This window comes from Helicoverpa armigera, chromosome 16 (genome assembly GCF_030705265.1).
Source record: "Helicoverpa armigera isolate CAAS_96S chromosome 16, ASM3070526v1, whole genome shotgun sequence".
In the NCBI taxonomy this organism is placed as follows: domain Eukaryota; kingdom Metazoa; phylum Arthropoda; class Insecta; order Lepidoptera; family Noctuidae; genus Helicoverpa; species Helicoverpa armigera.
This window is the reverse complement of record NC_087135.1, coordinates 1133221-1148278: the sequence shown is the minus strand read 5'-3', so window position 1 is coordinate 1148278 and position 15058 is coordinate 1133221. Positions and strand designations below refer to the sequence as shown.

At 35.5% G+C, this 15058-nt stretch overlaps 1 protein-coding gene across 1 annotated transcript in view; it reads right to left on the bottom strand.

Moving 5' to 3' along the window:
• Positions 1-15058, bottom strand: part of LOC110369850 (acyl-CoA:lysophosphatidylglycerol acyltransferase 1) — a 236573-nt gene that overhangs the window by 108687 nt on the left and 112828 nt on the right. The window contains exon 4 of the mRNA XM_064038707.1: positions 1743-1957. Within this exon, the coding sequence (XP_063894777.1) occupies positions 1743-1957 (215 nt within the window). The remainder of the gene's footprint in view (positions 1-1742; positions 1958-15058) is intronic.

The window sequence follows — 15058 nt, the reverse complement described above, 5'->3', positions numbered from 1 at the left end:
ATTTCCACCTTACTACAATCTAATAAGACCATCAGTAATCGATTTGATTACGCATAGCGGACCAAAGTATCGTGAAAGCGTTTAACTGTGGAACATCTTCAATAAGGCTTAATGGGCCCGCGAGACGAGTCGGAATGTATGCTTTTAATGTGATAACGATCAAGTCTGAGTAATTGTAAGCTATGTGTTTACGTGTGAGTGCAAACACTATTAAAAGCATGCGTTTTAACAACTATATCACTCTGGTTTAATGTATCAAGCTTTCGATTCTTTTATTTTTAAAAGCCGTAATGGATTCATATGGTATTTGCCTTGGTGGCGCTTATTTGCCTAACGAACTTACTGAATGAAAGCTGGTAACTTTAAGATATGAAAGAACATAAAAGTAATTTAGCAATACCTAAGCTGTTGGCTGTAAGGCTCGCCGTTGTACATAAACTGTTTTTCTTAATTCTGTATTTATTTATTGTTAAGAGTGAAATAAAGAATAAATACAAATACCTATCATGCTCCAAACAGCAAAAGATACAATTTTAAGAGATCCACATATACATTTGATTTATAGGTGTGCATCCACTACATAGAATACACTTTCAGCTACGTAAGACAGGAGTCAATGTATTTCTAACCTAAAATCCAAGGTCAACTTCCAAAACGCATATCCCCGGAAAAGTGACTTCTGACGTGCAAGTCAAAGGGGCGCACCACGGGACGCCTTAAAACGTTCAGCCCGGGACACATGGTGTTACCGGGATGTTTGTGTATCGTGGGAACTTGATCCCGGATGAGCTAATTATCGACGGGTTAGAGCCCCTAATAGATACGAAGATGAATTTGAGAGGGCACTCTAATGAATACTTGAAACAGTTGAAATGGATGAATTGGTTGGTGAAAGCTAATTTTGTAGTAAAAAAGTCAGTTATGTCTAAACCAAAAATTACATAACACTAGCCTTCAGATGAGGATATCAATAGTATGCAAAACGAAGATGATAAATATGTATTGTTTGAAATGTAGCTTAATAAATGGCATTATTTCTAAACATGTAACTAAGTAGATGAAAAAATGTAACAACAGCTTAACAAAATAAATCAACACCATCTGGCAAAGATACTAACAACTTGATCGATGACACCAATTAAAAAAAAAAACAACTAAAACCCTGATCCACGATCAAGATTGACGCGTACTAATGTATAGTGCAGGATAATTAAGGTTATATTGGTCTTTGACAGCTCGACCTGGTTAACCAAGTAGGTCAAACGATTAGATTTTACGATTGGGAGTAAAGTTTAGTTTTATGGTGACACCTGGCGTGGTGATTCTGTCCTGATCGAAGAGAAAGGCTATAAATGAGTTATTGAGATGGATCAGTAAGTGTGTTGTAAATATCGTTTCTTGTTTCAGTTTTATTGGGTAATTACTGTTTTGTTGCTTCTTGAGTTTCTTTGGTTGTTAAATCAGCGTCTGCTTTTGTGTTGTAAATTATGTGCTCCCACGTACTGTTTTGACTATCAATGCAGACATCAGAAGTAACAGCGGGAGTAAAATATAATGTAGATGTCACTTCTGTATCATAAATTTTATTGAGAGGTAGTTTGCCAATTACATTTTCAGCGTGTGGTTTTAAATTTCAAAACTATAAATCATACTAGAATTTTCACTACCCCTACAAGATTTAATTCTGGTATCCATGGATTTACGTAAAAAAAGACTAATATGGGGTTTGAAATTCCACTTACCGCTTGTATAAAGAAGTCTTCATGCAACACGCTGACGATGCCGAAGTTGGTGAACTTGAAGACTCGGTCCATGATCCACATGAGGTTGGGCAGTACTCCAGCCCTGGGGTTCCACGCCGCCATCAGCATTGGCACGTCGGCTGTGCTCTGGTGGTTCGCCAGAACTAGGGTCCTTCTGCCGTTGCATGCTGCTGGCTCGTCGCCCGTTTCTATTACTGTGGAAGAAGGTTGAATGTTAGGATATTTGAGTTTACAAAAGTACCTATGTATAAAATAAATAGAGATTGTAAAGGGAAGTTTTTTGGGATCAAATCTAAAGACTGTTTGAATAGATGTGATAGCCATTTTCATGGCACACAGACAATACACATTAACCAGTTATATGTTAACTGAAAAGGGTAACCATTCGTTCTTAGAATTTTACAGAGAGGTAACATTGCCTGCAGTCGAATGACGACGCCAACTCTATTTTAATAACACAAAGAAACTGAGAGGGAGCTTTTTAATAAAACCACTTCCAGTGTCCCTCCTCTTCATATTTCACTGCGACACCATCAAACAGTATTTCATTAGAAATTCAGCATTTGGAAACCCTCTACAAAACTATAACAGCAGTCTAAGACTCTGAGGAGTATTTGTGGGAGCGTCGCGTAAATACAAAGTACACTGAAATATTTATTTGCTCCGGGACCGTTTAGACCGTTCGTGTTTGCCGAACGTGACATATAAGAAGATGGATATTGATTCTGCTATGTATGGTTTGTCTAAGAATTTCGGTGGTCCCGTTTATAGGGATAAGAAAATGCGGAACCATTTTTCTGGATACGTGTTTGAGTGCCGTGTTGGAACTATAAGGTAGGCGTATGTTATGATGGGAGTTATTTATCAGAAGGGTTTGCTTAGAACTGAACGGAGGCCGTGTGAAAGATGAAATTGAATGGAATGTGTATACTCGTACATCACAGTGAATTTATATAAACATAACCGACCCCCAATTTGTAAGTCGGTACGAGTTTATGAAACTTAGCATAAACAAAGATTTGAAAAACCTTTGTCCTAGCTCATCAAGTGCCCTCTAAGCTCAACACTCAAACATCAAACACCCAATCGCCTCCAGTAGCAAAAAGTCTTACGCAAAAAGAATCACGCATTTCTTTCCCTACTTAAAATAAATAATGGCTTTCGTATTAAGATTCAAATTACAGTATATCTACTTAAACACCCTCCCGGAACCTCCCTAATAAAACCCACCCTTCTATCAGTAAAAGAGAAAAAATCCTACCTCAGTAAAAATTATTAACATTTTCATGAATTTGTAATTCTGTTTGCAGGAGACGCTGTGATCTACGAGCCACGTTTCTTGAGGTTACCAGAATTAAAAATGTATTAGTGTTGCCTTTACTTGAGGGAATTTTAATTTTGAAATGGTATTGTTTTTTTTTTAAGGAAATTGGTGAGGAATATAAATTGTTTTTACCTGCGTATTAGAATTTGTTTTACCTTCGTTCGCTTTACCTATACATATATAGGAAGCAATTTCAGGAATTACTAATTTCAAAAATAAGAAGTAAGATTTTTTAAAGTGGCATGCATCAAAATGTGTTTTATATGCAATTGTACAATATTGTACAATAACCTAACAAAATAAATGATATTCATAGTCTTCCAAAACATTGCATACGATTCTTCGTCCCTTTCTGATCATAAACTCTCCACGGCATCGGATGCACACCTTCACAGACATACCAATACATCATTATTCATCTCAATTACCACATTGACAAACACGTATAAAACTCCATTCTTTCCACGTATAAATTGGCAATACATTACCGAGCTCGGTATATTAATTCTTCAAAGTCAACGCTGGCAACATTAGTCCCTTGGGCGTTGCATAGGAACGCAAAGTAAAGACGGTGGCTAAAAGAAAACCCTTCATTAGTTGCCTTTATTAACTTGTGATATACTACGGAGGTAGAATATTAATGTGGATAAGATAATGAAGGAAATGGTAGATATAGTTCCAGTTACGGGAATAAATATTTGGGTAGTGATAGTTACATTTGAAATCAATGGTAAAGAACATTTGAATGAAATGAAATATTTAAAACCAAAGGCAGCACCAACTTTTAAAAAAGAAGATCGCGTCTTTGGAATTATAAAAGAAGAAACACTTTCTAGAAATATTTAGTTGAGGAATAAAAATTACGAAGCAATGACACACATTCCATTAGAACACACTTATATTATCCACAGTTCAGTACCATGATTTCATCCAACAAAATATTTTTCCAAGAAATTCTTCGTACAAATACCGCATCATCGTGTTACCAAGTTCGTTGTACGCAGACATCCCTGGGGCGGGTTGCCGAGTAATTACCAAAGATACAGTCGTATTGCTGACGTGGCTTTGCCCACAAAGAAATATCTTAGTCTTGATGGTCTTGATATTTTATGTGTAGTTGTAGGCTCCTTTGGATTTAAGTAAGCTTAGCGTTTTGTTTCTTTAGTTGGTAGAAGTCTTTTTGAAGGCTGTTTGAGCGTTAAAAGGATCGTCATTATTACTTTTTTAATTAAGTGATGTTACACTTTTGGTAAAGTCAACATTGTCAAAAAATTTTACATCTTATTTTTGTTAATTCCATCTCACTAAATCTGCATTTATTTTGGGTCCACCTATATCCCATATAATTGCTTACTCCATATCAGACCTTATTACAAAACATTGTGCGAAGCCAATGAATGCCTTTAAAAACACCGTCTCACATTTAATTGGGCTCAATCCAAACAAAGGTTATTCAGATGAGTGTTTACTCAGTGAGTCGATACCCGATATGCTGTTACTCCATTAAACAAACAAATCCACGGTAATGAGGAAATGTTTCTACCCAATGATTGCCCAAAGAATGGGGAAGCTAATAGGGACAGGTTTATCCAAGGTATTTTATTTGCTTTTTTTTATGATGGTGTGTGAATGAAAATGGTAGACTTTATTTACACACGAATTAAACCTTGAGTCAATATCTTCGTCTAAATTAGATACTTATGCATTTCATTCATGATACCGTAACCAGAAGTCAGAGAGCATCAGACAGTTTTGAGAATACTCTGAGACTGGGTCTTGTTAGTCGATTAAAGGCTGAGATCCATATCGTAAGAGGATCGGTTGAATCGTTTTAGGTCTAAGATTCAAGCTACATTACACCACTATCATCCATCACGTAGACCTATCATTTTCTTGTGCATATTATATTAGCATATGTAAACTTATGTTATAAAGCTATAGAGGTTGTTGGCCTGAACGCGCTCAGTAACTACTAGACTGATTTGGAAAATTCTTTCAATGTAATAGAGCGTATTTATTGCGAAAGACTATTTACACAAATTCTAACTTGGTGATGGATAATTTAGGCCTAAAACTTACTTATAAGTTATAAGCAAGGCAGAACAATTTCAACGATAGCCAAACTACAACATCAAAGAAAACCCTTGCCTTTAATTTTGAACAACGTAATGCAGAGTTGAATTTAAATACGAAAGGATAGCTGTAATTAAGCATCTCCTTTGCTTAAGTAATTGGAGGTTGCAGTGAACGAGATTTCAGAGAAATTGTCTTTACGTGTTGTAATGTACGAGAATTTATTAATATCGCTGTTAGCTTTGTTATTTGGGTAGCTTTGATGTTTTACTTCGATTGGTGTCAATTTTGCTAATGAATTTGGTTTGTGGGTTCAATTCAATTTTGCGTCTTTTTGAAATGTAAGGTTTAACAAAGCAATTAATTGTGCTATTTGGATGATCAGAGCCAATTTCAAAGATGTAATTGGTGACACAAATAGGTTATTTATATTCTAAGCAATCTATAAATAAGACTTTCTTGCATTAAACATCGCCCAAGGATAGGTAAAGATAAATGCATGTAAAAGTCAACTATTTCTTGCCAAAGCAACTTTTTTCATTACAAGAGTAATCACAGCCATGACACCCAAGGGACAAACCGAAAACAGAAACAAAACAAAACTACCAAGAAGAGGCTGAAACAGCAAACCTTCGAAAAGATACCGATCTCCCATCAAAACGATTCCATTTCCCATTTTTACAATAGGCCATATCTTTCATCTTTGGACCAAAACTCGTTAGGCAAAACGAGCCTTAGAGGAATTCGCATGACAACGAGAAACAAAAGATTGGCTGAAACAGGTCAAGGTAGGTCAGGGGAGGGGGACGGGTCAGTTTGTTCGTAATGTTAAGAATGGTGTAAATAAATTAAGATTTGAATTTGATTCTAGAAGGCAGGTTTTGGAAGATGATGCAGGCAGGGAACTAAGTTGGGATTTGATAAGGAAAATGACAAGACAAGAAACCGTTAACGAAGGCACATTTGGAAATATTAAAATGTTTTAGTTTGGCCACCCATTTAGTTTTGGCACTTTAAAGCAGGTTCATCGAGACGCGGGTTGAAATATACTATTCCACATGTCAACAAGTTTAGTACTCAGACAACCAGTAAACAAAAAACACGGCAAAAAAAATAATAAAGGTTATTCCCGTCACTCAAAGATTGAATGGAGCCCTCAATCGAATGAGTTGTGGATAATTGGAGTGCACAGGAGAACGGCATTATACGGGGCTTAAAAACTGCGGCCTAGTTAAAAATGTTGAGCCAATATACCGGCAAATGGGATTGCGATTGACGATTCAATGGAGTCGATTTTAATCTTATAGGTACTCTATGGAAAGGCAGGTATCGAATTACTGAATGGTTTATTCAGTTATTTGATACCTATTAAGCTGCAGTCGAAAATAATTGCAGATAGATTATCAGTATTGAAACTAATAACTAGAGTTTTTATTTTTGTAGTTTTAAATATTAGCTGAAAAGACATTTAGAGACTGTTACTCATAGCGGTTCAATACAGATAGTAACAACTATCACTTATGCTTTTAGAATTTCTACAAGTTCTGTCACATTTTGCATACCTACTATATGCATTACTCAGTGGCATTATGGTGGTTTTGAATACATGGATCAACAAGAACTACTGCTACTGAACTACATCAACATACCTCTTCGTCCACTTCAGTTTTGAAGCTATCATTCTAATCAAATATTTTTTTCGGAACAAACCAACAAAATCCGCACAATACCTACATGAGTAAAGCACCTGGCGCAGCAGGTATCTTCAAGGTTACGCCACTGCAACGTGGCACGCATACCTGCAGTGCTATCCGATGCATGCGACGACCTTGCACCACATTCATATTGCAGGCAGAAGGTCCACTTGGCAAAATATATGAAATCACTATCTTCCACTAGCAATTTTGTCCATGTGTTACGTCTGTTTTTACTTAATTTCAAGTAAAGTATAACGTTTATATAATTGGAAGAGGAGGTTGGCATTTTTAACCACTTATGTTGGAAGTTAATGCAATGAGAGCTTATGTCCCATACATAAAAAGTAGTTATCTACGTTTTCAGGCTGATAACTATCTCCATGACATTCCTGTCATCGTAATTGGTTCAGCAGTTTGGTATTTGGGAGTTAGAAGATAAACTCACTTTCGAAGTTAGAAGTAGTGGGTTGAATGTAATAATCTAAACCTGACAAGACCTACAAATGACCTCTACTATATCTATTGAGGAATGCTATCTACGTTAGTGTTTCCTGACACCAAATAGGCAGTATTGTTTTCTTCGATGTGTACTTTCTGCAGTATTATCTGTCATTGCTACATCGCGTCGAATCGCACCAGACTATTGCATGAATACGCCAGACATTGTGCGAATACCTGCCGCGTCGGTGACGGCATTGTCATGCCTTACTCGATGAATGGGGGAAAATATATCATCAGTGTGGAACTGACCTAATTGTATAATTGTGATTTTGGAAAATCGAGTCAACGACCGACCTCACTCGACCTAACTGTTTGTAATTTAACACTTGTAAAGATTACTAATTAATTCATTAATGAAAGTTAGTATTTTTTCCCAACTGTTTATTCAATTATGTTTTAAAATTAAAATGTTAAGTTAAACTTACGATTTCCGCAAAACGCCTGATTATATAAATTATAAATCAATTTTTATTTTTCTTATATTTTGGTAATTAACTGATTAAGAAAATCGTTTAAAGAATTATGGCTTCAAAAATCTACATTAGCGCATGCCAGCTACATGTATCATAAAACGTAATAAAGCCACAAAAAATATTGACCTACTTCCCCAAGAAAAAAAAAACAAGACATTTTACTAGGACACAAAAATCACTTCTAAATCTTAACCCTCACTAACCCGCCGCGTCCATAAAATCTCCAAATTACCATTAAACAATTAGCCTAACGAGCGAACAGGCCATACATTAACCCTTGCCTTACACCAATTACATACATGTATGAGTCAAAGACGCGACAATTAAAAACATATTTGAATTCATTAGCGAACAATTGTGTCGTTTGAATAATTTACTATTCAATAAGTTCATACAGTTTGCAAAAGTTAGTATGTGACGTTTCTCTTTAATACCGGTAATATACGTAGAAAAAAAATGTTTTTAGGATTCCGTACCCAAAGGGTAAAACGGGACCCTATTTTTGTCGCTCCTCTGTCCGTCTGTCCGTCTGTCACCAGGCTGCATCTCATGAACCGTGATAGTTAGACAGTTGAAATTTTCACAGATGATGTATTTCTGTTGCCGCAATAACAACAAATACGTACTGAAATCTAGAATAAAAGAAATATTTTGGGGGACTCCTATACCTACGGAAGATAATGGTACCTACGGAACCCTTCGCGCACGAGTAATTTCAATAACTCAAAATTCAAATTGCCCTATCCTGCCAAAACGTCGATGGCTTAATCTTTTCATTCAAAGCTACAATGAAAGTGAATCTATGATCAATTTAGACTAACGACGACCATTACGATAATTCACACATTGTACCTTTGATGCGCCCACGCATCGGAGCGCGTGACGTAACACATTATGATATGATATAGATTTTAGCATTCAATTGGTACATTGTTCACTTGTCTGGAAGCTTTAATAATTACATATACCAACTTAATAACATAGTAACTAACAAGAAACTTTAAAGACACGCCAAAGAGAAAAAGCTATTTCAAACGATTTTTATAAACCTCATTCTAGTCCTAGTGTGTTTATTTGGCTGTCTTTGTTTGGACTATGAGTAAAACCATATTAAACACACCTACTGAAAGGGCTATCTTCAGGTGGAGAGCATTCAAAACAACAAACATTTGAAAAGGTACCCTTGTTGAAAAAAAAATCATAACACAACCAAAATCTTTTCAACCCAAGAAAATTCCCTTAAACAATAACCATGGAAAGAAAGGAAAAAACTATTTATTTTATCTCGAAGACACAAAAACACGACATGTCATACTATAATTTTCAGTCCCTTACATACCCTTATTTTGGGAAACAAACTCGGACAGAAGATAACTCTGTATCTATTTTATCTTGACCCTCAAGCCTATAGAAACAATCCACTATTATATCAACATGATCAGGTTTTCAGGGATCCATCTACACTGGTTGCTTTTCGGACGGAAATATACAATTTCACTTTGTATTGCCTGATATGAAAGGAGCTGAAATAGGCAGAATTACACGTTTGGGAGTACCGGGCTGATTTGATGTGACCTTTCGGTCTTGACCTTTATATTAACGTCAATAAGGATGATTATGGCTTACTGGAGAACGAACCATATTATTTTTATATTTGTTTTTTTTTATGTTATATTTAGAAACATTCAAACAAAACAGACAATGATTCCACTAATGAAATTAATGACATGTAAATAACCTATTAGAACAAAGGCATACAAACAAATAAACACACCATTTTCGTACATCAATTAATCAAACAATTAGAATTGACACCAAATCACAGTTAACACGCTTCTAATTAATATAAATGAGTAACACACAAGGCTAACACATTCAGTAAGTTTAACATATCGGTACAATGACCCACCGTGCTAAATAGGTTAATATTTTTAACTGAAGTTTATAATTGACCCAGTTATGAGTACTGCATTAAACGGTAGACCGGGCCATTCTAACAATTGGTTTAACTGAAATACTATTATTATGTGGAGTAATTTAACAACAGTTTTTGTATTAGCATAAGTTATTATAGTAGTGCCCATAATCGTGTAATAGACTTCAAATCACGGTATACGACATTCCACAAAAATAAACTTTATTAACATTTTTATTGAACAAGTACTACTTCGTCAAGTATAGGTCAAGTACCTTTATGCAAAAAACTGAAACACGGACCACTTCATTCACACCATTCAGTCTCCAAACCAACAAAAAACAAAAAAAGCATTTTCTCTATCATCCCATTCCCAAACTTCTAACAGCCAACCAAAACGACCAACCATGGCTCACGAACTTACAAAATGAACATTTCTGCTCACACCCTCGGGATAAGGCGTGATGATTTCACTTACACAGTACCCTTTAGGTAGTTCTTAAAGTTTATTATAGTAATCTTGGCCCTACATTGTAATATGAGAGTATAAAATTCTCGAGGTCGCGGGAGGTTGTTTGCGGGGACAATTTAGTACACTCTTGGGTGGACTCAACAGTATGCTTTCTGAGGTTGAAAGTAACATTTGAGTTGTAAAATAAAAAGTTCTTTTTAAATAAAAAGATGTTAATGTGGATTTGTGTATGTAAATTTGACGGGGTAAAAAAAATTATGCGTTTGACAAAGATGTTGGTTCTTTTAATTATATTTTTATGCCAATGATTAAGTTTAGTTTTAAATGAATTATTACTTGTTCTCTTACTAAATTATTTTTATTTGATTACAAGCACCAATAATCAGTCAAAATAATTCAAAAAACTTTCCGATAATCCTTAAACTACGACAAAGACATCCAAAAACACATCACCCTTTAATAATTTATTTCCCTATTTCCCAAAGTTTTCCCATATGAAGGGGAGAGACAATGATCAGGAACTATCACCACATACAGTAATTGTCCCGTGGAATCACTTCTATAACTATCTATGATTATAGCTCGAACCCCTTGGTCTGTTATTATAAATCGATTAGACATACGTTTGTTTTGCCCGGACTACTGGTTTTTATGGGGTCAATATTTACGATAGGCACTTTTGTAATACGTGTGTTTAGTGTCTGTGGGTCTTTTATGTAGATATCCGATCGATGGTTTTCCATTAGTTTGGAAAAAGTATTAAAAATGATGCATGCTTTGAGGGCTGGTCGATGTCGAATTTTGGGAAAATTGTGCCTTTAGTTACATTGATACACAAAAATGCTTTCAGTTGCCTTTGTAATGGAATAGACGTGTAATAATTAAATTATTTACTGTCATCATACATGAATAATCAGTAGGTACAAATTTACCATAAAAGTGACACAGTGTACTCAAATATTTAGCTTTATGTGCGAATGAACCCGCAAACTTCAGTTTGGCAAGCAAACATATGACCAGTGTGCATTCGATGTTCGATAAACTATTTTCCTTTTGTTTTTCGCAAGCAAAAAACATTGTTTTAAATACAAAAGCTGTTTTTAAATATCACGAGTATTAATTATCTCTTCATTTTATTTAATAAAAATATGCGTTAATTAATATCAACACGCCACTATTTTTATATTTTCCATAAAGCTCATTGTAAACTCTTTATGATATAAAATAGCAATGTTTTTTTGAATACCAATTGTTTAAAAAAAAGATTTTTAATTTTCTTTTTAAATAAGAGTCTTTTTTCGCTTCTGTCATAGAGTAGGTAGTATTTAAAGTGTAATTTATTTACTGTCGGTAATTTCAAAATTTTGCGACTGCGATAGGCTGATGATGATGATGATGAAGTTATTACGAACCTTGACAACTTTCGGTCTTACTGGTGGGACTCAAACAGGAATTCTACCCGACTTTAGTCCATGGTACTTCGTGATATAAATACAATACAACATAAACATACAACACATACATACAAACCCTTACATAAATACGAGTCCAAAGTAAATAACATTGAAGTGGACTTGCCCGAAATATCGCTATCGGCCGAGGGCGCGAGGGACTGATTTAGTTTGTCGAACCGTAGACTATCGATTGGTCAACGAGAGACCTCCGCATTGTGACGCTTTCGTCACCATTTCCATTGGATTTAAAATTAAATAGAGCCTAGAAAAAAATCAGGAATAAAATGGTAATCAGGATGTGATTGAACCGTTCAATAAAATAACGCTGATCTACTCGTACATACTTACAATGATGGCAAGCAAGTAGAACGTGTTGTAAAATGCAACTGTCTCGGTAACTTCTTCATGAGAAAAATCCCAAAGTCTTGATAAAGTAATCAATGCTACCAATTTCAATGCATATATTTGACCGTATACATCAAACACTGCAATATAGTATTAGGTACATTGAGATTTAACTATTATGTTGAATTATTACATTCACTTAGTAAACACCAAGACAAACAAATGTGTTTGAATCTAAGGCGACACTTATGGCTCCACCTAGACAGGCCATAGGTCTTTCTTAACCAAACCCTGTGACTGACACTACCGGGTCAAAGTGACCACCTACGTGCAGAAGATTATCAAAATAAGTTGATATCAGTTCACATCCTTATAAAGTTGTTCTGTAGGTGGTCCCTAATGAACATTTCCTGTTAAAACAATTGGTTAATTGTGACAACTCTGGGAAACTGGCCTATTTGATGTTTTGTTCTGCGACAGATGATTGCGCTTATTGTAATGGTGAGATTATGTCTACGCTGGTTCGCAAGCTAGGTAATAGACACAACAATGTGATGGATAGGAGGAACTTATACAAAAATCGTCTCTAACACATTGACACTAAGCACCATTTAGTTTGGCACTAGGATGAAATAGTGACCGAGCAACCGCCTGCATCGGAACGAGCAGCAGATTTGATTTCCAAATCAATGAAATGTTTCCAGATTTGGATGCAACGCAGGTTTTTAAGATTTGATCAGTATTTGCACAAAATAGAAAGTATTTTAAAGAACAAATAGGTTTTCTTCCCAAATGTAACATTTAAAAGCTTTCCCAATACCGGTTAACCTACAAGGTAAGCTAAATGCGTCCACAATTGATTCACGTCAACATTGCAACGGCTGAAACTCACGAAATCACTACAAAGGCGCCATACATATCTACTATTCCCTTCATCATTAATTACCCAGAATTGATTAAATAAGTAATTACTCCACAACAATAGCTTTACAATTACTAATAACAGTAGCAGAATATCCTGCGGGATACATAAGACAATAATTATAGCAATTGGCAGTCAGATTAATGAGCGCTGTGCGTTATTAGTGCTCTAGAGAATAATGCAAATCTACGATGATAATGGAGGGACGTGCCTAGTTTTGTCTGGGTTTAGATTAAATTTTGAGCTAATATTACCTAGTGATAGTGTAGAATGAATAGGTAGTGGAATAGTGGTGGTACATGGTGGAATAATGAAAGATGAGGTAAGTACTCCTTACATGATAAAGAACTTTGTTAGCAACACATCAAATGTTAGACAACATTGCGAAAATCTTTAAAACCCAAATTACTGATTGAAATAGTATCTTGTCCATCGTAAAGTAAGAAAAAGTCCAGATCAGCGCAAAAACAACACGTTGGGTCAACGGCCAAGGAACATCTTTATAAGAATACTCGAAAATCACTAAATTGCTGTCCTAAATTTTAGAGCTCTCAAATACCAACTAGTTAATCATTCAATTCATAAAGAAGTCAGTAGCAATACTCAATAGTATCCTAATGAAACCTTATATCATAACAATATAGTTCAATAGACGCCTGGGGAGGGAAGTGCCCTCAGTTAATCAGATTAGGGGATACGGGCAGCGGTCACGACCTTATTACATGTAGTATTACAATAGTCCAGATTTTGTATCGGGATATTGTGCAAGAGTTCATTGCTTTGTGGGTAAGAATGGGTAGGATTTTGGGTTTGGGTGAAGTCGTTAGGAAATGGCTAGTTAGTAGTATTTGGAACTTCTAAGAAGCGAAATATATGGAGCGGCACATAAGTTTAGTACACTGATTTACTGAGTGAAATTTCTGGTTACAGTTGAAGAGCTAGATTAAATAGAAAATACAGCTTTGTTGTGTCTATCGTCGTAGAAGGTAGTCTATAGAGTACACAATCAATTGCAATTGACTGATCTGACAGTACGCAAAACTTAAAACATGACTACTGAATTGTCCCTTGTATTTACTGACAAAAATTTTAGTGATCACAACCCTGGATTCATAATTGTGTAGTGATAATTTAAAGTAACTAACCAAGTTAAATTGTGGTAATGGTCCTTGATTTCATCAATAACTCACACAGTAAGGATATCAGGTTGCTACATTAACAAGTGGAATCAGAATTAATATCGGACAAGATGGATGAATCAGCTGAGAAATTCAGGGCGAGGCAATAGATGAAGACGATCAACATAATTATACTGCATAATATGCATGTAAGTATAGGCAAGTAAGTGTAGATGGAACCAGTTTAATATCTAAAACACTGACTCTTAATCTTTGACCGCTATACCTTCGAAAATTATGTCAGAAATGACGAACTTTTTTTTTACGATTTCATTAAATGGAAACCCGAACAATAGACAAAGAACTAAAGAAGAAGAAGACATGCTGCACTTTCTCCAAGTAGAAACTGGGATAAAGGCAGGATGAAGATAGTTAAGAGACCTACCCAGGAGATATTTACAAGCCACTACTACCCAGGCACTCCAAAGCTAGCAAATCTTCTGCAAACAGCCAGTTAGTACAAAACACACGAAACACTAACGTCTTAGCATACACCTTTATTATAGAGATACATACCTAGGTATATACCTTTGCTGAGAAACGTCTCAGTTATAAAGGGACGGTACACGTTTAATCCAGAAAGCTGTCTTAGTGCCAAAACGCTTGAAGGTGAAGCTTAAACTAAGATGTCTACAGTCTACTGTGTGATAGTTTACATCTGTTAGGTGTCTTAGCAACATGTTAGTTAGTAAGAAAAGCTGGTAAATTCTTTGAGTGCTTTGTTTGTCTCACAAACTTCACATCAAAATTTTTTAGGGCCACTTTTGTTAACAAATTGTTGTCATTTAAATTAAGCATAATATGTGCTAATACTGTGAAAATTGCAATAGCTTGTAACAAATAATATTGAGCCGAGGTAGGTTTTTGAGGACCTTTATTTACACTTCCCCATTAGGCTCCAATTGCAATGGCAGATACGATCTATTCATCCCTAACAGCAA